Here is a 26,035-nt window from a genome sequence, read left to right as displayed (position 1 = left end):
TAAGCATTTGTGTCTTTTTCAGATTTACGTACTCATTCACACTCACACAGAGTTCATGGCTGTGCTTTAAATCTCCTCGTACAAGTTGTACAGAGTATAGAGGTAAGACGTGACTGAATTAAATCCTGAAAGTTCACAAAATTGTTTTCTCCCCTCTCTTTTACAGCAAGAAAAACAACACCAATCTGAAGATCACTCCAGGACTAGAAATACTTGTAGAAACTTAAAGGGCACCTATTAGGGTTTTTCAACTATCACTTAATCAAAGCGCACTGAGTTACTGACTCCCAAAAGAAGGAACTGATTCTGAACAGCTGAAACGAGTCGTTATTAATTCCAGACTTACTTCCTGCACACACCTACGTAGGTTTGTAACAAAAAGCCCCATCTCTGGTCTTCATCAGCTGCTCACTGACAGTGGTAGACCGGTATCACAACAGACTGGGACATCTGACCAATCAGAGCAGAGTATGCTCTCTGAAAGGAGGATAGAATGAATCCTTTAGAACGGATCATTTAACGAGTCGTTTTTGACACTGAGGAAAAATGGTAATGCTACGGTTTAAATTATGAGCACATTAAAGAGTTTTTTGACCTTGGATGCATGTAAATCTATTGTATGAAACCTTTAAAACAAAATTAGTCACGTTTCAAAACCATAATAGGTGCACTTTAATACTTGTAGCAAAGACAAACACCAAGAAAAACTGGACACAATAAACAATCATATAACTCCCTTTAGAGAATTAATCATATTAGTCACAAGTAATAAGTATTACAACAGAATGATTTAGTGTTGCACGTATTTGCATAAAAGGATTTCTTTATTTACTTTATGTACCCTATTTACTCTCACATCTTAAGATTCTGTCGTTGAACCACCAACATTCCATTTGCATTTGTAAAATGAGCTACACTGCCAACATTACCCCAGGTTAGGATAAAAGCTCAGCCTAGTGATCATGTACAGCAGAAAGACAGCAATGCACTCCAGAATTTATTACACCACGGTCATTCTTTTAATCTTCGACTAATATGCTGTATTTATAGCAGACGAACAAAAGAAAGTGAAAAGCGCAAAACTTCTCTGCCCTGAAGACTTCCTAATGCAGGAAAAATACTGTGCATGAGGTGTTACTATGGAAACAACAACTTAGTAGAATGAACGCTTTGGTATAAACCAATCATTTATGCTACAGCAGGACCGACTCTCAGAGCTGCTGTTATACAAAAGTAATCCACACCTTCTGATTCAAGATTTCAATATCGCTGTTGTATAAAACAGACCACAGGAAACACAGGAGTGTATGCTCATTATCGTCGTCCAACACAGGTTCTGATCTAGTACAGTACATCGTGTTTGTGCTCTTGACAAAAAGTCAGCAAGTCGCTGGCCAAAGTTTCAGCAACTCATAACGGAGTCTGGCTAGTGTCTTTATTTCTCTAGATTTTTAAACAGCAGGAGAGCTAAATAATAGGTTTCATTTTCTTGATCTCATCAATGTTTTCACATGCCTGCATTGTTCCTGATTCTTGGGGGGGGGGGGGGGGGGGGGAGGAATCATCCACTCATGCTAAATAATCCAATTAGTCAAAAAGTGTTCTGTAGTCAACCGGATTGCTCTTCAACTGATGTGTAGCGTAGCAGGCGGTGGGATTTGAAATGAGTACTGCACACCATAGTTATATGTACGTAAGTCATGTCACACCACTGGGAAGTGCATTAAGTTTAAACACAGCTGCATTCCAATATCCTGGACATGAAATCTGCTTGTACTGGACACACGGGCTAGTGATGTGTTCAGCTCTCTGAGGAAGAGTTGTAGGTATGGTTTGGGTAGAAGTTATCTAAAGTGGATATGACATTCAAAAACAAATGCAACTCCTCTTGTTAGTGTCCCTTTCAATACCACATTCTCAAAACACATGCATGTGGAGGATTAGTAGAAAGATAGTGGGAGAGTTTTAATTTCACAAGCAAAATGACTGATAGTCTTCTTGTCCTTATTGATTGTTAATGGTCATGGTTCACATTATTTAGAAAGTACAGTATGTTTTATATATATATATATATATATATATATATATATATATATATATATATATATATATATATATATATATATATATATATATACATACACACACACACACACACACACACACACACACACAGTTTGGTTAAAAACATGCTGCTGCAAGCTACTCGCAAAACATCTCGTAACATGGATTGTGCTAGATTGATCTCCACCACTAGACTTAATTGCACCTCTGTGAGTGCCAAGTAATACACATTCAGATAGAATTCAAGGCTGTCACAATCCACACACTACACAGTAAGCAGTATGCCTAAATAGCAATGACATCAACAGTGCAAAGGGGGAAAAAAAAAGGTACAAGCTTTACTCCTGAATCTTATTATTATTATTATTATTATTATTATTATTATCACGCTCCCTTATTTGTTTTAATATACAGAGTGTCCCAAAAGGCTCTATACATAGGGGAGTATGTTTGCCAGCACCATGCCGGTTGTGCCTTCATCGGTGGATGCTTGTGGACGTCCACTTGTAGGTTGGTCCGTAACATTTCCAGTCTTTTTGAGTTTGTTAATAAGTTTGGTAACAGTGTCGTGTGTGATTTCGTTGCCATGTTTCCTTTTAAAGTCCATCGCAACCTTGTGACAGACTCCCGATACAGTCATGAGAATGATTTCAATACGTTCTTATTTTGTCAAGTCGTTCTTAAAGACTATGAAAAAATATATATAATATAAACTAAGTCTGAAAACTTTTGGAAGACATTTAGCTAAAAAGTCTTAATTTCCCCCATGTATGGAGCCTTTTGGGACACCCTGTAGTATCACACTGGACTTAATCAGTTTCCTGATTGGCTGCTACTAGCACTCGTCCGTCACTGTCCAGTCAGACTTCTTTCGTACCTAAAGTTGCAAAGGTGCTGTTTGATGTATTTCAGTCGGCATACAACATATGCGTTCAAAACTCCAAACAAATCCAACCTGACGACTCGAACTGTGCTTCCATTACAGGCTTGCCAAATGGCTCAATACAACACCCCCCCCCCACTAATTTAATAATTAACAAATAAATTTCTAAATACTACAGCTGTTAAAAAAAAAAGGAACTGACATCTACTTAAACAGTCATTCCATAGATACTGAATAGTGTAAATGTGCCACAAAATACTTAAATAAATACATATGGATTCAAGTAGATTTGCTTAAGTGGTGTTGGGACTGGCAGTGAGCCAAAATACATCAAACAAATACATTTCCCATTGTCCTACACTTCTCTCTCCAAGCTGCTTTGTATTTAGGCTTTAATCCCTCAGGTATCCCCAGGTGTTCACAGTCAGATGGTGCACAACGATTAGGAGGTGAATAGTGCTGATTCATGCAGGCAGGAGAAATACAATAACACCTGGGAGCTCAGAAATCTGCACCCTTTATTTGATTGGTGAGGAATCTGACTACTCCCAGGAAACTCTCCCATCAGGAAAGCGCTCAACTGACAGCACTAATTCCCATCTTGTGTTCAGTAGAACCCTATAATGTCTTTCAGCACATTATGTGGTTATGTGATCCGACAGCACGTACCGCAATGTGTACACGAAATACGGTCTTCCCTGCTCTCCATAGGAGTACTTAACCAACTGTGACGGCTCTCTGAGTCATCTGGAAATGGAGACTAGAGCTTTGAGGAAATGGAGATGAAATGTGAGCATGGTGTGTGTTAGGGTGTTAAGTGTATGAAGGACCTCTCCCTGCAGATGTCCCGCACACAGGCAGCTCTGGCTAGAATCTGCTCCCACTGAACCTCTTTCCCCACCACAACTGAGGATTTCTCCAGCAGCGCCATGAGCTTCTGCAAGTCTGGATACACACGATCCTACACACACACACACACACACACACACACACACACACACACACGAGCATTACAGACTATCAAGACATCATGATCTTTTAATAACTTGTTAGCTGTTAACTTATTAAAGGACTGTTTAGCTGTGTTAATCATTAAGCCATCTTTCCAAGAATTTAAAGGTGGAAAATCATAACCTTAAGGATACCACTTCAGCGATTTGCATTTGCACCCCAAAAAACGTTTAGTACTGCGATATTCAACAGGCAAAGAATTACTGTCAATGCTTTGAAATATAATCAGGGTAATTTCATTTACATCTATACTTGTGGGAAATGTTTGATATATTATACACCAAGTAGTGAGAGCGGTTCACATATTAAATCTTTGACTACAGCAACAGCAGCAATAATCATAATAATAATAATAATAATAATAATAATAATAATAATAATAATAAATCTGCGGAGTGATTATGCACCACTCATGAAAGTCTTACATGGGTGTGATCTTTTGTATTTGTATTGTTTTCTAATTATCTCACTGTTTGTCTCATTATCTCAATTTTAGCCTTTGCAGATGTCATACAGCCTATCATGTTCAGCCTGATAGAACCACAAAAAGAAATAGAAACTTCCTTTTGCAAAACAAAAGTTCGCATTTGGGGCATACTATCGCATGTACTCCCGAACCCCATCTCCTGCTGCACTACACACATCGGCTGAGGCGTACTCATCCGGTGAATAGAACTATTTTGACTAGGCAGTTTCATTTACAAGCAAACTTTTCAGATATGTGGAATCCCTGACGAAAGCAAGCAAATTAATATTCATCACAAAGCGGTCAATGTAACTTTCCTGCTTACTCCTTACTGCTTACAGTCACCTCACAGTTCCTCATATTGGACACCAGCCAGACTCAGATATATATATATATATATATATATTTTATATGAGATGCGAGGACACAACACCACATCTTATAGCTAAAAAGATTGTCAACAAGTTGTTGACTTCTTTTGTCGAAGTGGCAAACACAACACGCTATTCGAAACATTGACTACATTTACATGCAAATCAAATTCCGTTTAAGGTTTATATTCGAGTTGAAGCCATATTACAAATACAATGTTTATATGTGTACAGGCTTTGAAGAATATTCCTGTATACATGGTAGTTTTGAATATGCCGACCTACAAGTGCACTTTTCCTTTTTCGCTGTTATTTCCCGGGAGATTCAAGATGCTGCCATTGATACCCACAATTCCTGGACTGAGGACTGAGAATGTGCATATATCTCTTTTCAGTGGATTTTCTGAATGAGGTTTTTACATGCAACACATTTCCAATTAAAACAGGCATATTCCAGGGATGGGAATCAGAATTTGGGGAATTAAAATATTGTCTTAATCTGAAACGGGCAATCGGATTTACCTAACTCTATGCTAATTAGAATATTGACAAATTCCGATTAATATCGGCATATTGATTTGCGTGTAAACGTAGGCATTGTTATGTAAATTACTACATAGATGTGCTCTTTAACATAATTTTTTTAAATTATGCTCTGTAATCATTTTGATCTCAAAAGGTTTCACATATATTCTCAATTGAAGTCTTGAAAAAATAAAAGAATTCCTTTTGGTCAAATTATTGTACGCCAAGCTTTACTTGTTATATATATATACAATCAAAATATGTGATTTTTGTCTATGTTGTGCACTTGCGATTTTATTCCAGGCTGAATTGTTTGTAGTAACACTGTTGCAGTGTTGTGTTAAACCTGAGACTCGCACTGTGCTTGCTCTCGTCACTGAGAACTTGACTATCACTTTATCTTATTTTCGAAACTGTCACAGAAGAGCCTGGCTGTTTGAGTTGATATCAAATGTTGATTAAGGCTACTTCCACATGAATCTTTGTCCTCTACGTTTTGGCCTTCCGTCCACTCTGAGACATTTATGTCCACAGAAAACTGAGCGTTTCAAAAACGCTCTCCCACGTGGATAGATTGGAAAACGCTGTTTACGTGTTGTAGAGTGGACCGAGAAAAATTAAAAAGATATTTTAAAATTATGCCGTATTTTTGAAGTTGAATGAATGTGATTCATTCAACTTCAAATAAACAAGATGGTGGACAATGTTGTACTGCAGTTGTTGTGCCACCTCTCCAGTTTGATACCTTTGTACGACCTGTTTTTTTTTTTTTTTTTTTTTTTTAAATAAACGCCTGACGGAAATGACACAGGCCAAAGCTCCTTGCATTCGTACGCATGCGCAGTATAGGGATGTAATCCATTTTCGGAAGACGTTTGAAAACGCTGGTGAAGATGCAGTTTTCCGATCTATCCGATTAATGTGGACATAGCCTAAAGCTGTTTGGAAAACCATAAATCACTGAAATTATTTTTTGTAATACTGAATGATATTAATTCATTCTTAAATGTGAAATAAACCATAATCATCACTTGTGAAAATATCACAGTGAGAAAATTTTATGTGAGCAAATATATAACTGACAAAAAATAACTGCTGTACCTGTTTTTGCCACAGTGCAGTAAGCAGCCGCAGAGCCACGGCCCTCAACTTGGAGCAGCTGGCGAGCATCTGGAGAACATGCAGGACCTGCGGTATACAGAACTGAGAGAACAAAGACAAGCTTCAGCATAATGAGGAAACTCGGAAGGCCTATCTAGAGCAATCCAGAGTGCCATAATTCCCCTTAAAGTACTTCAATAACAAGGCTTAGTTGCATGGGGGCAGTTAAGCCGCCCTATCAGAGAGCCGAAACACAGAGTCAGTGCTTTATTACTAATTTAACATCCGCATTTCATAAGAGGAGGACAGACATTGCGCTATTTTATTAAACCTGGGCTTAAAAAAAACTGTGCAGCATTGTTTACATAGACCTGAGGCCAGAGAAATATATGAAGGAAACATATATTAGGAAGCTGGTCCAGTGCTATTTTATGTAGAATTTATTTTGACGACATTATTGAAATCATAAGCCAATGTCAGTCTCTCAGCACGTGCAAACGTGGGTACAGGGCAGTGATGAATAATGTGCATGGCTGGAGAGAGCAATGAATTACAATAGCAAGGGGAAGCAGTGGACTGTTTCGCACGTGTGCCTACAGCACCAGGTGAGCTGTTGCCATAACAACAAGAGAAGCATAATTACGGCCCAAAATGCAGCCCATTCCAGACTTTTCTATTTTTGCAGCAAAAACTGAACGACAGCATGCAGGACAGATGAACACCTCAGGAAGCTTAAAAAGAAGAACTAAATAAAATAAAAAAAATAAGATAACAGGATTTATGTGTACAGTATAAACTCTGTGTGAAGTGTTAATTGTGCTTGTGCTATACTTTTCTTTACATACTTTGTTTGAAATTACAGTTCACGTTGCTAAAGAGCCTGTGGTAGTGAAGTGAAATACGCACCGTGTGTGTTCCCAGCTTTGGTAAGGTGAAGAGTACTGCATGAGACAGAGTCAGGTCAGAGACTCGACCCAGCTTAAACATCAACACTGGCACCAGACACGGGACCTGAGACAGAGAGAGAGAGAGAGAGAGAGAATGAGAGAGAAAAAGAGCGTGAGAGAGAGAGAATGTGAGAGAGTGAGAGAGAATGAGAGAGAAAGAGAGAATGAGAGAGAAAGAGAGTGAGAGAAAGAGTGAGAGAGCGAGAGGGACAGTGAGAGGAAGAGAAGGAAAGAAGATCAAATTTTACAAATTTAAACATGTGTGAAAGTAAAATGCAAACAAAAGAAGACAAAAATAAATGAAAAATGGAATAAGAGAGGAAATGTGAGGTGAAAGAGTGAGAAAGAAAGTAAGAAAGAAAGAGCAAACCAGTGAAAGAGGGCAAATGAGCAAAACAAAGAAAGAGCAAAAGAAAGAGAATAAAAGAAAAAGGATGGAGCAAAAGGAAGCATGAAAAAGATTGAAACAGAAAGAAAGAACAAATGAGACAGAAAGAGCAAAAGACAAAAAGAGCAAAACAAAGTGAAAGAGGGCAAACAAGCAAAAAGAAAGAGGAGAAAAAAAAAGAGAGTAAAAGAAAAAAAGACTGAAAGACAGACTGAAAGAAAGAAAGAACCGAACAGAATGGAATTAGAAGAGAAAAGATGAAAAGCTTCAGAAAAACAAAAAGAAAAGGTGAGTGCGAGAGAAAGACAGGAAGACAGCAAGAGGAAATGATGTGCACTCTCAGCAGAAATAGCGTTGGAGATGAGTGAGTGACACGAGGGATAAATGTGATAAAAAATATGCACACAGAAGTGGAGCAGTTTGGGAGCAACAAATCCCTCCAGGCTAAACGGAAGGAAAGATGGACAGAGCTCAACTGGTGGTGAGACATGTTTGCTCAGAGATCACTCTAGAGGAGGAAGAAGAGGAGGAGGAGGAGGTAGAGCACTTCTCTCCCCCTCATCATTACTGCTGCTACACTGAGTGAGACTGTCACAACCCATCCATTTCACACAGTGTGTGTGGAGACAAAACACAGAGAGGGACGAGCCACAGTCACTCAGCTTTGAAGTGCTGTCCAGAAGCTCCAAAATCCCTCTGCATTTCTCTCACTCTGCTTCTCCCAAAACGTCTTAAACATTCTTTAAGATGCTTTTATCATGCTACATGTTGGCATGTGGCCAGTGTTTATCCGGCTTTCAAGTCGTGAGAAAATTGTGAAGTTTTGAGCCTGAGGGTAGAACTGGAAGTTTTCAGGGAGTGTCAAAATATTATGAGGTACATGCCAAATGCAAGATAAAAGAATACTGATCTCTATCTTTGCAGGTAAAGTAAAAGGCAAAAAAAAAACAAAAAAACACAATAATCAAAAATAAGAATATCCCTATTGTTCAGTATTTGGGGAATTCATGCCAATACGGAATACAAACAAATACCAAAGAACCTTATAATTATTATGCAGACTGTATACTAAGAATTCTAGATCTAATATCTTGTCCTACACAGCCTACATGCCATTTGAAGAAGAAAAATAAATCTTTAAAAAAAAAAAAAAAAAAAAAAAAAAAACCTCTACTATGAAAGAACAGTCAGGTCTTAGTATGAACATTTGGCTTGTTGACCTCAATTTCAATTCAACTCCACTTTGAAAGCCAGCCAGCGATCATCACACGGCCGCTCTGACCTCACAGAGCCAAACTCCCTCCTCTCAGAGCGTTCCCAACGGCTAGATGTCCAACCCCAGAATTATGGATTAACCCGTAGATGCTCCTAATACACACTCCGCACCGCAGGAGCCAAGACGAGAATAGCGTGACCTCTGACCCAATCAGCTAGCGAATTAACAGTCCTTAGGAGGACAGCTAAGCTAATGGGAGGAGTAGTGGGAAGAGCATGGGCATGCAGTGAGGAAAGGACCATGAACAATTGTAATAGCGTGATAAAATGCTAAGAATTATGCAATAAAATTCCACTTATATTATCTATCCATCCATCCATCAATCCATCTATTTGCTGTACCGCTAATCCTATACAAGGTCATAGGGAGCTTGGAGCCTATCCCAGGGGACTTGGAGCAAGGTACACCCTGGACAGGGTGCCAACCACATACACACACACACCCCTCATTCACACACTATGGACAATTAAGAGATGCTAATCAGGCTTCAACGCATGTCTTTGGACTGGGGGAGGAAACCGGAGTACCTGGAGGAAACCCCCAAAGCACGGGGAGAACATGCGAACTATGAATGAACTATGAATGAATGTTGACAGACAATTCTTTTCAAAAGGGATCCAAGCAACAGTACGAAAACAGCAAGGCAAATATCCAGTGTGACCACTGCATAATATTAAGCAGCATATCCATTTCTTTATTACTGACCAAACAGACCATAGCACCTATTCTGTTGTATTCTTCAAGACAATATAACTGCTGCTCTGTTTTCACATCTAGAGTAATTTCCCGTTTTTCTGCTGTGAGATATTCATTCTCATCCATTAGAAAAAAACACTTTTATCTTAACAAGAAAAAAAAGGTTTCCAGGTGTCTCTTGTACCTCTGTAGCACGGGATCAAAATGTGTAAACTCTATGGCTAAACCATAGATGATGGCACCTCTGTGCCGTGCCAACATCTAACCTGCATGGCGTTTACCTCACCCTAATGACTGTTCACTGTAGCCTACACTCAGTTTAACTGCCCATATTCTTTCATGCTACAAATTCATCACTGGTTTAATATGACACGAATAAATGATGTCTCTCACATCAAAGTTAAACATCTCCATGAAGCTTTCCTAAATGGATTCCCATTACTCCATTCTGACTGCCTAAATGTTACTGAGCTAAAATGAAGTGTATGATAAACAGTGCCAAGTCTGCTCGGGCTTGTTCAAACGCAAGCTTCATTCTCACACAAACTGCTTGCATTGCTGAATTCACCATCGGGGAATCTGCAGATGTCATTGCAATGCCATCTTTCCTTCTCCCATAACTGCAAACTGCTCCAATTCCTCAGTCTCCACTGCGTTGCCTAGCAACTCTGGCATCTGAATGGATAATGGGCAGGAACGAGACAGTAGGGGGCGGGGGGAGAAGGACTTCTGTTTCTGGGTATGATTTCAATTCATATGCCTACCTTATTTCGAATGAACCAGTAAGATTTTGGGGAAAACTGCACATGCATTGGGGATTTCAAATTGCATTCAAATTTCAAGTACATGTCCCCATCCTGATTTCTTCTGTCTTTGTGTATCTCTCATACTAAATTGTTTCAGAAATTAAAACAAAATCTACGATAAAACAAAGGCAACCTAAGCAAACACAAAATACAGTGTTTAAATGATGATGTTATTTATCGAAGCAAAAAAGTTATCTAATACTAACTGGGCATGTACGAAAATGTATTTGCCCCCATAGTTACTAATTCCCCAAATCTATGAAACTGCATTTATAATGGAGTTCAGCTGGACTAGATACAACCAGGCCTGATTACTGCAAACCCTGTTCAATCAAATCAACACTAAAATAGAACTTTTTCCAACAGTATGAAGTTGGTTAAAAGGTCTTACACAGTAACACACTATGCCAAAGTTGAAAGAAATTCCAGAAATGATGAGGAAGAAGGTGATTGAAATACATCAGTCTGGGAAGAGTCACAAAACAATTTATCTCCAAATGAAAAAACTCGGCACACTAGTGTACTTTCCCAGAAGTGGCCGACCTTCCAAAGTTCCTCCAACAGCACAGCAACTACTCATCCAGGAGTCACAAAAGAGCCAAGGACAACATCAAAGGACCTACAGGCCACTCTTATGTCAATAAAGGTCACTGTTCATGACTCCACTATCAGAAAGACACTGGGCAAAAATGGCATCCATGGAAGAGTGGCGAGGTGAAAACCACTGCTAACCCAGAAGAACATTAAGGCTCATCTGAATTTTGCCAAAACACACCTTGATGATCCTCAAACCTTTTGAAGAATGTTCTGTGGATTGAGGAGTCTAAAGTGGAACTGTCTGGAAGACAGGGGTCCCGTTACATCTCGCGTAAACCAAAGACAGAAATCCACAAAAAGATCCTCATACCTACGGTGAAGTATGGTGGTGGGTGTGTGTTGGTGTGGGGATGCTTTGCTGTTTCAGGGCCTGGGCAACTTGCAATAATTGAGGGAAACATGAATTCTGATCTCGATCAGAAAATCCTAAAGGAGAATGTCCGGTCTTCAGTCCGTAAGTTGAAACTCAACACAACTGCATTATGTAGCAAGACAATGATCCAAAACATAGGAGTACTGTAACTCTTAGTTCAAGAAGTAAGTGAAATACTGATCTCCAGTTATCGGAAGTGTTTGGTTGCAGTTATTGCTGCTAAAAGTGGTACAACCAAATTTTAAGTTTAAGGGGGCAATCAGTTTTTTTTACATAGGTGATAGGTGCTGGATAACTTTTTTGCTTAAATTAATAAATAAATAAATAAATAAATAAATAAATAACTATAGTATGTACTCAGGTTGACTTTATTTTATGTTGTATTTTGTTTGAAGAGCTAAAACTAATTAGTATGAGATATACACAAAAACAGAAGAAATCGGCAAATACTTTTTCACAGCACTGTACTTTAAATAATTAGTATTCAAATGCATTTGAATATTAATGAGCCTAGAATTTTCTACAGCCTCAGACAGAATAAAGATTAGGAATACTGCAACAACGTGGGTCCATATAATATAAACCATGATGTTTTCACCTAAGCCAGTAATGATTTAAAGAGCCAATGACATTAACACTGTAGTACTATTTTGTTGATTTTGCATTTCTTAGGCCACCTGAATTAAAACTTGGGATACCTAAATAAAAATCTACCCCCTGCAGCACAGTTAGGCCAAATCCCAAATGGCTTTTTATTTGTATAGTGTATGCCACATGCCAAATAAAACTGCCATAGCAGATTTATCCACTGAAAAAATCTGAATCCATTAGACGCCTTACATGCAATACTTACATACTGACAAGCAATATTTCTTTTATCTTTTTTTTACTAAATTATAAAAGCCTCAAAATGCATTTATTCCAACCATTTTGGCACATCAAGCAAAAAGACTTTTAGCCAAATAGTTTAGGAAAAATATATTTCAATGGATGAAATATGTAAATATGAAAATTTGAATAATATTCAAATTTGTTCTGACAATGAATAATATGGTGATGTAGAATAATACACGAAATGGTAATTTACATCACTATATTATTCCTTTTTAAACCCTGAAATCAGAATTTAGGTTCAGCCTTGTGGGTTCACATATGTATGACTTAATCCAGCACATTTTCATCTTTAAGCATAAAATAAATTCCACTGACACACTAAGTACAGGCTTAGTTTGGAAAACCAATTCAAATATTATTTAATTGTCCACAATAATATTTCAGCTATTTATTGCCACCATAAAGTATTTATTCCTGGAATTTTCATTGACAGAACATTGAACAAACAGGCTAATAACTATAGGAACAAGAATAATTTGTGGCGGCGGGGATGTGGTCAAGCGTCAGCTGTGGAAGCTGAGGAGGTTTTGAAGCAGCAGGTAACATGTGATGATCCTCACCTATGTCTTATTAGCCCAATTTACTTGTGTGTGTCCTTTTGTGCCTTCAGGAACGCCCAGTAACCAGCGAGCGAGAGAGAGTCAGAATGCCAGACTGCTTGGCAGAGCATGGGACACACACACACACACAAACTCATACGCACACGCACCCGAAGAAGCGTGAATGTGACCCTGACTGAGTTTTTGTTAATTTTTGCTGCGTTTGAAACCCCAGTGAAAAGCGTGGTCTGCAGAAATGTGGGCCTGGAGCTCAGTTAAGATTCCGCCTGCTTCTCAAGTCATCCTCGACACAATCACACCCAGGGGTCCTGTGATTTTCACCACCGTAACAAAATAAAAATGAAATCAGTGACTCCCAGGCTATATTCACATATCCCTCACTGAATTACTCCACACATTTAAACATACAAGCTTTATAGGAGCATCTATCACACTCTCCATTCATATTCCAACATCCTTGAGATGGCGATAACGACAGTATCTGGGCTCTACCTGAGTGGGATCGGCCTCGGCGATGCATGCTGCAGTGTCCAATGCCAGTCTGCAGAGATCCCCCTCGCTGCTGAGGATCAGGTGAGTGAGCAGGAGAGGAAGAGCATCAGGGACACGTCCACACAAAGGAAGAGTGGATTGAACGGAGTAGAGCCAGTCCACGGCGGCCGTGGGGTCTGCAGAGACTTGACGCAACACACTGGTGGCCACTTGCAGCTCACTGTACCATGTGCTGAGAGGAAGAGTGAGCTGCGTACTGTTCTGTAGAACGAAGAGGGGGGAGAAAAAACAAACAAACAAACATCAAGCATCCAGGACTATGCATCATTTCAGATTATTTGTCATCAACAAGGTTGAATAAGAAGTTTGTTGCCATTGGGGCTGGCTCTACCTGAACCGGACTGCTCGCATCTCTCTCAATCGTCTGTAGCAGTGAAGTGGCCAAGCCTTGATTCTTTGCCTGCGTTTGAGAGTCAGTTAATGCCTCCATGAGAGTGGAGCAGGAAAGCACCTGCAGCAGTGGCATCACCAGCAATGAGGCACCCCAGATAGGTCTCTCTTCAGGTGGAACAAGCTTTACAGCTGAGAGAAGAGAAAGAGACTTTCTATTATGTAGGTGCTAAGAAGACCATCGTGTTAGCACTGATGTATCTACGTTGCTATATATTTAGTAAAGAGACAGTTCAAGCAAAAATCTAATTTACACAGTTCCCACTTTACCCCAACACGCTTACTCTCCAAATTGCGTTTCTTTAGTTTTGGAGCTACATGACTAAGGTCAGGCAGCATGGAGTCCCCAGTTTGGTCCTGAGCTCAGGTTACTATCTTTGTGAAGTTCTCCCCGTGTCCTTGTGGGTTTCCTCCGGGTTCTCCGGTTTCCTTCCACCTCCCAGAAAACATGCCGTGAGGTGAATTCATGACTCTAAATTGCCCCTAAGTGTGACTGAGTGTCTCTCTCTCAGGGGCTTAGATCAGTGGACTGAACAGCTCCAATACATGAACACATAGCATTTGTTCATTGCGATCAAGATCACTCTTTTGCAATTACATTTTCAATTGAAACGTTTTTAAAACGAAACCCAAAATTAAAAATAAAGAAAAATACATGCAAGACCAGATCATGTGTGATTAAGTCAAATGGTGAACATCAGACCCCCAAGACAGCAAACCGTCTGCTAAAAATAGCAGATATCAACCTCCTGTGTGGAATTAAAGCTATCAGTATCAGTAAGTGGGGAGAAAATCTTCACCGAGCTCCAGGAGAGCAGTCTGCTGCGAGGCGGAGGCTCTAAGGAGGAGCAGCGAGATCCCCATGATCACTTGCTCAGACGGGAGACCCTGCTGAGAGAAAGAGACGAGTGAGAGAAGAGTGGGACGCAGATGCAGTCTTACAGGGGGTGCTGAGCGCAGGATGAAAATCGCTCCAGGCTGGTGTGAAAACTACCACCAATCTTTAGAGACTTGAGGGGAGGCTTTGAGAAGATTAGCATCACACAGCTAACCCTGTTTGAAGCCTGCATGCCTTTTTCATCACGTTCACGCTAACAAAAACAAATCCTGGAAGCCAACGAACACACAGACTTTGTGAATAAACAGTTTATGAGTTGTATGGGAACAGTTAAACGGTATCGAAACAAATAATTCCCTCTTTAATAATAAAAGCAGAGTAAAAGACTCTTACAATAACTAAAGTTAACACATGCTGAACTCAAAGCCTGGCCCACAAACCTGTTTATGCCTGTGTCAAAATGTCCCCTCATACAATTTTACAAAGGTAAACAACACTCCTCATTTATCACGCTGCAGATGAACCAGCTAATTTGTAAATCAGTCACAGGAGCATTTACACAACTAAGCTGGTGCCCATGTAAATCCAGTTTGGAAAAAAAAAACATTCGTATCCTACAAATGCTCACAAGTCTGTGCAAATTTACAGCTCAGGAACCCTATTAATCAAGATTTACACGGTACATTTGACCTGCGTTACTACAAGTTTACATGCAGTCATGTGGAGAGAAAAAAAAAAAAAAAAAGAACACCCCATGGAAATTGTTGGCTTTTTTTAACATATTTGGAAAAGCAAACATTTGTTCATCTTTGGAAAAGTGTCTATTAATAAAATACTTGAAATACTTGAACAAAACCACAAGGAAAATTTGCTTTTTTAATCATTTATTCAACAGAAATATCAATAGATGTGATATTCTTCTATGAAAAAAGTAAGTACACCCTTGGCCTCAGAAGCTAGTATTGACCCCTTTAGCAGAAATAATTTCTTGTAGGTGTTGTGCATAATTGTCCACCAGGCTTGCTGGAATTTTGGCCACTCTTTCAGCTGCAAGATGTTTGAGGGTTTTCTTAAATGTACTGCCCATTTCAAACCCCCCCCCAAAAAAAGAAAAAACAACAACAAACATTTCAATGCGATTCAAATCCCACCTTTGTCTAGGCCATTCCATAACCCTCCATTTCTTCTTTTTGAGCCATTCCTTGGTGGATTTTCTAGTGTGCTTAGGATCATTATCCTGTTGAAAGGTCAACGTTTGGTTCGATTTCAACTTGCAGACAGATGGCTTCACATTATCTTCAAGCACCCTTTGATATGATGTAGAATTCATAGTTGAATCAATGAATGCAAGCTGTCCAGGCCCTAAGGCAGTGAAGCAACCCCAAACCATAACATTTCCACCACCGTGTTTCACAGTTGGTATGAGGTGCTTCACTGAAAAGCTGTCTTTGGTCACCGCCAAACATGTCTGCTGTTACTGTGGCCAAACAACTCTATCTTTGATTCATCTGTTCAGAGCACATTATTCCAAAAGGCCTGGTCTTTGTCTATATGCTCACTGGCAAACTGTAGTCTTGCAAAGGCTTTTTCCTGGCACGCCTCCCATACAGGTCAAATTTGTGCAATCTCTTTCTGATTGTAGAAGCATACACATTAACACCAACAGTAGCAAGACTTACTAGCAGATCCTGTGATGAAATTTTGGGGTTTGTGGAAACTTCTTTTTGTATCAGACGGTCTGCTCTTATGCTGAATTTGCTGGGACGGCCGGTCCTGGACAAACTGGCAGTCATTTGAAATTCGCATCACTTGTAGATTATTTTCCTTACAGTGGAATGATGTATTTCAAATAATTTGGAGATCTTTTTAAATCCCTTGCCAGACTCACAGGCATCCACAACCTTTATTCTGAAGGACTTATAGAACTCGTTAGATCTTTCCATGATGACACCAAACACCTTAACAGCAAAGGGAAAACCTGACACTGGACATGAGAGGGGTATAAATAAGACAGGTTCCACCTGCACTCCCTAAGCAAGGTCTAATCACTGGCACCCAATCTTGAACACTTGATTCTAATTTTATGGATTTGAAGGTGTGATAAATGTAGGGGTGTACTTGCTTTTCCCATGTGACTGATCTGTTTATTTTTAATTAACTGACTTAAATTAAATCGTGAAAATTACTACAAAATGTACATTTTATTTTATTAATAGGCACTGTTTAAGAGAATCAAATGTTTGCTTCTTCATATATATATATATATATATATATATATATATATATATATATATATATATATATATATATATATATATATATATATATTAAAAATAAATAAATAAATTAAAAAAAAACAACAATATCGTGTGCACCAGTTGGGGGCACGGGTAAGGACCAGGCCCACTAAACATTGGGACACTGATGACTTAATTTCCGATGACACGACTACATACTCGCGTTATAAAACGTCAGCACTGTCATTTATCAACAACGAACAACCGATATCTTTGACATTATACATCATGAATTTGTTAGCCTAATCTCAGGTTTATGTCATGGTACTTGGGGTACATGAGGCGGCTTAGGCTCAGGTGGTAGAGCGGGTTGTCTACTAATTGTAGGGTTGGCGGTTCGATTCCCGGCCCACATGACTCCACATACCGAAGTGTCCTTGGGCAAGATACTGAACCCCAAGTCGCTCCCAATGGCAAGTTAAGGTCATGGTAGCTCTGCTACCATTGGTGTGCGAGTGTGAATGGGTCAATGAGACACAGTGTAAAGCACTTTGGATAAAAGTGCTATATAAGGGTAGACCATTTACTTCAAGCAGGATCATAGTCTAGCTAGTGGATTTTTAAAAAAATCATTAAACACTTAAAAAGTCGTTAGACTCAAACAAACCATATATATAACGTCAAATAAGTAATCATTTGAGAGCCACAACAACGATAACAAGCTACTTACATTTGTACCTGGAAGTGGGCTGAAAGTTCATCCGCCATTTTTTTTTTCAAGCTTAGATGCTTCAGAAAATATGATGTCATTTCTAGTAAGGGAACATAGTGAGCATCGGTACGCCCTGGTTTTTGCGGTGCATTGTGGGACTTTTTCGGAAGCGAACGTTCCAGTGACCTGGCAGGATTTTGTGGTTAAGATGGCTCTTAAAATGGCTGACTTCCTGATCAGTGCCCAAATATAAAAATAAACAAAATAAAAAGCAACAAGCTAGCTAGCTAACTGTGAAGAATGATGTATACAGTGAACTGAATAGTCAATGTTATGGATTTAACAAGCAAATATGTCTGCATGCTGATTGATTTAAAGCAAATACTTGTATACACATTCTAACTCATTTAAAGATAAGAAGTGATATGTTGATTTTTTCTGATGCTGTGTGCAGCCATGTTGATTTAACATCATGATGAAGGAACTCGTAATTGAGAACAACACGCCAAGTAGACAAGTAGGAATTTCAAATTGTGGGGGCGTTTTCTTTGGCTTTTACTGCTTGGAGGTAGGGAATTACAAGTTGCAACCTAGAGTCGAAAGCTTAGTCTGTTAGTCTGAAGCTGTGGTAGCCCATACCCTCCAATAGCTGAGCTGCATTACTGGAACATTTAGCTCATTCTGCCTTTAGGAGGCGCTCCATCACCATTTAATCCGCAGTTTGCATTTGTAGCTCTATGTGAGCTTAACCTTTGATGGAGTTTTGTTGACATTACTAAATATAAAGCATCTGTGAACAAAGGTGCAACATATGTAATTGTGTCAGTTTCTCTCATAAATATAAATATTCATGTTAAAGACATAATTATATTACAAAGATTCATGCCAGTTCATCTCCATCGCTAATCTGCACTCACTCAGACCACACAATGCAGCTTTAATTTAATGTAATTGCATAAATATTATTTGTATTGCTAATAATTAAGGCCACATGCAGTGTATAAAAATGACTTATATTTACAAGTGTTTTCAAAATAAAATGAAGAGATGTGTCTAAAGAAACAGAATCTGAACGTGCCGAATAACTTTCCTACAGCTCTGTACTACCTTGAGCTCGCCCCAAAGCAGTTCAGACTCAACCATCAGTAGGTCTCACCTCTTTACAGACAGGCAGGAGACAGTGCAAGGTGTGGAGTAAAGACCTCAGCTCTCCTCCCAGCTGGAGGCTGAGGTGACAGACACACATGAGCTGCAGCGCTAGCTGCGCTAACTCAGTCCTCCAGTGCTCAGGCTCGGCCAGCAGAGCAGAGCTTAGCGACTCGGCCATGGAACTGATCTCCACCACAGCTGTAATGCTGTCCACCTACATCCACCAGAACAACAGAAGCAATTCACCATGCAGTAGCAGAAATCACCCAATGGCAATTAGGTATAAGGAGTATACTGATTTTCAATGACTATATAACAAACTATTACCTAGCATATTATAATGAACTTTTCTTTCTACTTTTCTTACAATAAAATCAAAAACAATATGCAATCTCTGCTCATTAATAATTACTACATTTATTCTTTAGGCAAAACAAAACCTTGGCACGCATTGCACTCAGGACTCCATTCAGCATTATCCGGCTTCATTTATAGCTAGCACAGAGTGTAAATATTCATCAAAATAGGTGCATTCATTCTACATAGATCACAGGAATATTTGTAACATTGTTTTATTTATTTATTTATTTATTTTTTTTAACAACAACATTGTGTGCAAAAGAGAATAAACTGTAGATCAACAATACCTATAACAAACGCATGAGTCTTTCCAGATGTTAATAAAAGCATTCATATCCATGATTCATTTTAAGATGCTTACCAGTATATGAGGGAACAAATTGAAAAGGCAGTGCAGGATCTGGTGGGTGACCCGCGCACAGGCTGAGCCGTGACCCTGAGTGATCTCCCGGCGCTGCAGCAGCACTCGGAGCAGTCCATGTCTGAGCAGTGCATTCTCTGACAGCCTCTGAGGCTCACAGTAAAGGTACCGCAGGAACGGAGCCAGCATGGAGATAAACAACGGCTCGTCTCTGGCACACAAAGAAATGCATCATTCAGAATCGGCTTGTTAAAATGAACCAAGATAAAATGCTGGTTTGTTCATTTTTACTTCAATGTAATTACCAGCGAATTATATTGGATCTAATTGAATAAAACAAAACGGAAAGCAGACTAACTGGTGCTACATTTATTGGCAAGTCAGAGACTGTTGCAAAATTCAGTAAAATTCTTTTCTGATCCTTTTACTTTTTAAAATAAATCATTGAAACACCTGATCTGACAGAAGTAAAGTCAACCAAGAGTAGTCTGGTTATTAGATAGAGAAAAAATGAGAGAGAATATGCATGAGTTATCTCTCTCAAGGCCTCTTGTCTGGCCAATATGCTGAAGGGGAGCTCTTACTTGTCAGCAGCCAGCTGGATGAAGTCATCAATCTCCTGCAGAAGAGCGGCCCAGCAATCAGGCCGATTCTCCAGCACTGTGATGTACGGATGAGGGCAGCTCCTAGGCCACATACACACAAACAATCCTCAATTAACAGAAACATATTAGTTATTAGAAAGTTATTTATCTAGAAATCATTTACACTGATCACTTCATTATCATGCAGGCTATGTGTCAGTACCTCGAATAGTGAAGGCTACAGCAGGGTGAAGAGCTTTCTCTTACAAAGCCCCACAGTTATGGAACAGAATTCCAATGAGTGTTCGGGACTCAGACACAGTCTCAGTTTTTAAGTCCAGGCTGAAAATGTATTTGTTTACTCAAGCTTACCATGAGTAGACTTTCTTTTACGCAAAGCAGTCTTACCTAACAATCTCTCCCTCTCTTTACCTCCCTCTCCCTCTCTCCTTCTGTCGAGCCACACATGATATTATGGAGATGCTAGTGATCCTAACCCTTTCTGCTCTCCGGACCTGCCTGATCCATTCGGATGTCCTACCTCTGGATGGAGCTCTCATCAACTCCAATTTCACATGGACATTCTCAATGTGGTTGCTGGGACTACGGTCGCTACTTTGGCCCTGGGACTGCAATTACATCATACAGTTTTGCATTCACGTCTCCTTTAGTGAACAGTGGACTAGTTCAACAAATAGACTTCATATAAACCCATAATGAACTTTCTTTTACTTTCACAATGTCCGTTGTTACCCAGATGAGGATGGGTTCCCTTCTGAGTCTGGTTCCTCTCAAGGTTTCTTCCTCTTAACATCTTAGAGAGTTTTTCCTTGCCACCGTCACCACCGGCTTGCTCAATTAGGATAAATTCACACACTTAAAATCTGTATCCCGTGTTTATATATTTATGTAAAGCTGCTTTGAGACAATGTCCATTGTAAAAAGCGCTATACAAATAAAACTGAACTGAATTGAATTATGTAATATGATAAATACTTTTGCCCGACACATGGTGTTGACATCAGAGAAATGTTCAGAAACTACTTATATTTGTACATTGTATGATCTGAAAACTAAGGATTAACAGGATCTGTAAGTATGCAGAAGAGGGCAGATATTTTGATAACTAAATATAAGTAAAAATGTGCAAAGCTTTTGGTTGAACAAATAACATTTTATTATTATTCACAAAATGCTGAAAGCCTTTCGTTAATATCCAAAGTCGTTTAGGCAAACGTGGTGGATATGTTCATCGTTTCCCTCATGTGTCAACAAGATTTGATTTATTTAGTTATTTTTTGTTAAATCACATCAGGCTTCTGTACAGTGCCTGGTGATATTAACTGTTACCAAAAAAAAAAAAAACAACAACAAAAAAATGAACTTCTAGCTCTGCCTGGTTTTTCACATGAAACTTTCACACAAGTATTTGCAGGTTACAAAGTTAACAGTTCATGCAACTTGACACATGACACAGCATGTTTAGGACACATTCACAGCAGATCAACTGTTTTATTTAGAAAGCTTTGCAAGACTCGGACACTATGTGAGAAAGAAGAAGTGGAATGATTCAAACCACGAAGTTTACGCCCATGTACTTCATCTTGCTGGAGCTTAGGTTCTTTACTAAATGATCTGCCAGGTTCTGTATTTGGAGCAAAGTCATTCCATTCTGTAACCCCGACTGTCAGGCACACCTCAGTCTGAGGGTTAACACTGAACAGAAGCCATCTATTATTCTCCCAGACAGGACTCTAAAGCATTTATCTCCTTATCTATCTTCTGGTGTTCCCCATCCAACCAGGGCAATATTCACATCTCTGGAACCCATCTATCAGGCTCCAGTTTGGCCAGACAGTCACAACATTACCTGCCTTCAGTGTCTATTCAATGGCTGCCCGACACCCTGACCTTCTTTTCACAGAGTTTAACTGCAAGTTCACAAAGCAAACAGGGGGCCATAAGGGCAGCAGTTTAAGTTTAATACACGTACAGGTTGCTCTGCTTGTGAAGGATCTGAACTGGTTGTGTTTCGCTCATGGGGACAACCACGAATCAAAGGTATTTGATTTATTTCTTTCTTTTTCAAAACACTATTTAACTCGTTTCACATGTAACATGACTTTAACCACTTGAGCAGTACTTTATTATACTTAGTATAATTAAGTTTTATTTTAGCATATTTATGCTTTGAGTATTATTGAAACGTAATATTACTTAATTCCATTTTCAAGAAAATAAATAAATAAATACACCTTAGACCAAAGTCAAAGTCTCAAAGTTGTCTTTTCTCATTCAGCCAATGAAATTCAGATGTAGAAATTGGAATGACTTAACCTATGTTGCTATGACCTACTTTATTTCATCAGTTAAAAACATTTACTGTTTAGCAAATTCTGACTTTCACTTGACTAAATTTTTAGCTGGACGCTTCCAATGTTAACTGAGTAAGAGCTTAACACTATACTTCTATACTTTCACTTAAGTATAATTTCTCAGTTGATAGCTTGGTCCCAAATTGAATCAATTTCAATACAAATAAATCACTGTTTTATGTTTTCTTTCTTATCTTTACACATTTATTTAACATAGTCAAGGGCATATTCAGTCACAACCACCTAATATTAAGTAGATCATTAACTAAAAGCGCATTACCAAGAGACAATGATTTGGATGGTAATATTTTCTAAATGGCCTTGTGACCCTACAACAGATTGTGGAAGTGGCACCAGGCAGATGGGCAGCCTGGGCATCACCAAGCCACTTCCATTAATTCTGGCACCTTCTCTGATGGCCAAGCTGCAATCCCAGATGAGTTCATGCAAAGACAAGCTCTCCAGACATTCATCTTCTCACAAGGCAGCACCCAAGAGAGTCAAAGCCTGGTGAACAGTTCTCCATGTCCACTAGTTTTAACCAGGCTATGGTTTCTCCAAACATATGATGCCCATGTTATATTTAAAAGCAGGCAAAAATGAATCACTCTGGAAGCATTAGCTGAGGATTAAGGGGTAAAGAACAGAAACTAACCCTCCCCCACTATTATTGCTATACCCCTGACATGCTCATGACCCCACAAGCATGGATCACAAAGCCCGGGATCTTCCATAGGTTCTGTGGATGCATGGCAATAAGCACGTTCACCCAGCAATGCCTGTAAATTGGATAAACGTAAGACTGTTAAGACTCATCACTATTGATTGATTTCAGCAAAAGAAATCAAATTACACGTTTATCACTACTAATGAGACAGCCATCCCCAAGGGCTTGATCATATTAGGGGGACAATTTATGAGCAATAACTCATGAAGACATGTGACCTTTGGTGATAGCAGAGGGGGCTTGGGAGCTTTGTCCTAACATGTATTTTCCCTCATTAGGTAATAGGTACATAGTATCATCAGTTTTTTGTTTCTCTGCGGCCATATTCAAAAGGAATCTCATCTTGTCACTCCCCTCTGTGGCACTAAACTTCTGCAACTAAAAGTTTATCCCAAAAAACTTCTCAAGAAATCAAATGAGAGGAACATTTACTAAGGGATTCCTAAACTAAGTGGGAAGAACTCCACTGCTTCAGATGCCAGCATGTTTAATGAAAGAATATCAATAATGACTGATGCGGTGAACTCCTAAACAAAATCCCAATGCATGATGTCATGAAGAAAGAAAATGAAAGTGATGCTGATTTCATACATCAAAATCATCTAAACGCTCACACCAAATACATTTTGTGCAAAGTCAGTGCAGCTTTTGTGCATGTATTAATAACAGGATTTGCATTTTAATTTATACTTAATTAGAGTATTGACTTACACAGTCCTATTGTAGGCCCCCTTTGTGGTTAGTAAGTGCCACTGAGGGACCCCACCCCGCTGAACAAAGCCAAAACGGCAGACATGGCATATTTAGTGAACAGATAACTACATTAGAATGCAAATGCAAAAACGTTTGTCATTACATATATCAAAGAAATGAACTAGAACATGAACAGCAGCCATTTTGGATTGTTTGCTATTCGGTTTTAGTGATTTAGTAGTCCTCTGGGCAACCGTTTTGTTTTTGCAGGTTTGGAGTTGCTTTTAATGCTTTGTGAATTGCATTTTTATATATACACACACATACATACGCATATACACAGAGGTGCTTGAAAGTTTGTGAACCCCTTAGAAATTTCTGTATTTTGGTCATAAATATGAAATAAAAATAAATCATCATCAGATTTTCATACAAGTCCTAAAAGTAGACAAAGAGAACCCAATTAAACAAATGAGACAAAACTCATCCTGCTAATCCTAGAGGTTCGCATAATTTTGCCACTCACAGCTATTGGATCATTTTCCTCATTAAATAAATGAGCAAGTATAATATTTTTGTCTCATTTGTTTAATTGGGTTCTCTTTGTCTAATTTAAGGACTTGTGTGAAAATGTGATGATGACATCATATTTATGCAGAAATATAGAAAATTCAAACTTTCAAGCACCACTGTATATATAATGCTTTGTAAATGACTCTTAAACAGGAAACGTTAGTAGCTACATTCTGTCTCAGGATCCTTTATGAGTCTGCCACCTGGCCTATATATGCTGTCCAAGAAAAACATGAATTCTTAAAATGTGATGACCATTCCATTTGTTTGTTCAATAAAGGACAAAATAGACAGGTTTTGCATGTTTAGGGCCTGCTTTTAGTGCTAAAATGCTTTGTGAATTGTCAGCCTAACAATTTATTTAAACAAATTTGCATAATTAGGCTTTATGTAGCAATCTCTATCCAACTGAAAACTAACCTCTTAAGAAACTGAGACATATTATAGGCTATAAATCAGTGCTCACACTGGCAGTACGGCAGACGTACGAACGCTCACCTGATTGAGTACGGACAAGAGAAGGATGTGCTTTTATCCCTCTGACTCGCTTGGATCTGTAGCAGCTTCCCAACCACCTTTATCAGCCCTTGTACATTTCTGATTAACACAGAGACCAAAATCGAAACATTAGTGTAAGCTTCTCCTCTTAACACAAAATAAATAGAATCGCATGTCTTTTCTATGTATGATACACCAAAACCAAGCCACTTCACATAAAATTGAAAGTATAAAACGCATCTTGAAATCTAATGAAGTGTTTATCACTACCAGGTTTACATAATTCTTCTTCTTCTTCTTATTATTATTATTATGATGCACTTTACATAAGTGTTGATCCCTGAATATGTGCCTATGATGGATTGTGATGAGAGACGGTTTCAAGACAGTGGAGCAGGACGTAGGTTTCTCATACATTATAAATCACAAGGGTATGACAGCACGCTCTGCGCATTCTTTCATCTCTCCTCTCATTTCCCTCATCCTGCACTCATCTCTCAGCTGGCCTGTGTTTCCCTTCTTCCTCTGGGTTTGATTACGCCGCATTTTACTGAGAGGGAAGCCGTAATTCCAACTGACAGCAAATTCATCTGCGCGTCTGCTTTTATCTCTGCTATCGCATGCATGTGTTCCATGTGAATAGAGGCAAGTCTCGGTTTGTACGGACCATGCCGGGAACTTCTCTCACGTGCTACCTACAGGCTGTCAGTGAGTGCATGAAGAAATTGGAAAAATGATGCTGGAGTTTGAATGTAGTCATCAAAATGTAGGGATAAACAGGTTGGAATGAATCATAAAGGACACTTTTGACTCTACAATGTTACACAAAGGATGCTCTCACTGAACCCCAAGGAACCCCCAAAACAAAAGCTTTTGTGAAATTTTGAAATATTGGTGCAATTATCTTTAAAACGAGGGCCATCTGCTCAGGCTTTCCATACATGAAACAGCATGATTACAACAGCAGCCACAGTCGTCTTCTTCATCACATGCTTACTGGGTCGTGTTGCTGGCACACTGAGAACGGA

At 39.1% G+C, this 26,035-nt stretch overlaps 1 protein-coding gene across 3 annotated transcripts in view; it reads right to left on the bottom strand.

Moving 5' to 3' along the window:
- focad (focadhesin) overlaps window positions 1–26,035 on the bottom strand; it is a 66,691-nt gene that overhangs the window by 27,509 nt on the left and 13,147 nt on the right. Inside the window, exons 5-14 of one of the 3 annotated variants that reach the window (XM_017472195.3) lie at window positions 25,008–25,106; window positions 20,142–20,243; window positions 19,558–19,768; window positions 18,844–19,050; window positions 14,701–14,791; window positions 13,842–14,032; window positions 13,451–13,711; window positions 7,328–7,432; window positions 6,422–6,523; window positions 3,778–3,908 (exon numbers count right to left, since the gene is read on the bottom strand). In XM_017472195.3, coding sequence (XP_017327684.1) covers window positions 3,778–3,908; window positions 6,422–6,523; window positions 7,328–7,432; window positions 13,451–13,711; window positions 13,842–14,032; window positions 14,701–14,791; window positions 18,844–19,050; window positions 19,558–19,768; window positions 20,142–20,243; window positions 25,008–25,106 — 1,500 coding nt within the window. Of the gene's footprint in view, window positions 1–3,777; window positions 3,909–6,421; window positions 6,524–7,327; window positions 7,433–13,450; window positions 13,712–13,841; window positions 14,033–14,184; window positions 14,650–14,700; window positions 14,792–18,843; window positions 19,051–19,557; window positions 19,769–20,141; window positions 20,244–25,007; window positions 25,107–26,035 lie in introns of those variants that run through there. The other 2 variants (XM_017472196.3, XM_017472197.3) reach the window with 2 other exon arrangements.

The sequence above is a fragment of the Ictalurus punctatus genome, chromosome 7 (genome assembly GCF_001660625.3).
Source record: "Ictalurus punctatus breed USDA103 chromosome 7, Coco_2.0, whole genome shotgun sequence".
NCBI classification, from domain to species: Eukaryota; Metazoa; Chordata; class Actinopteri; order Siluriformes; family Ictaluridae; genus Ictalurus; species Ictalurus punctatus.
Note: the sequence above shows the minus strand (reverse complement) of the source record. Positions and strands in the feature narration are given on the sequence as shown.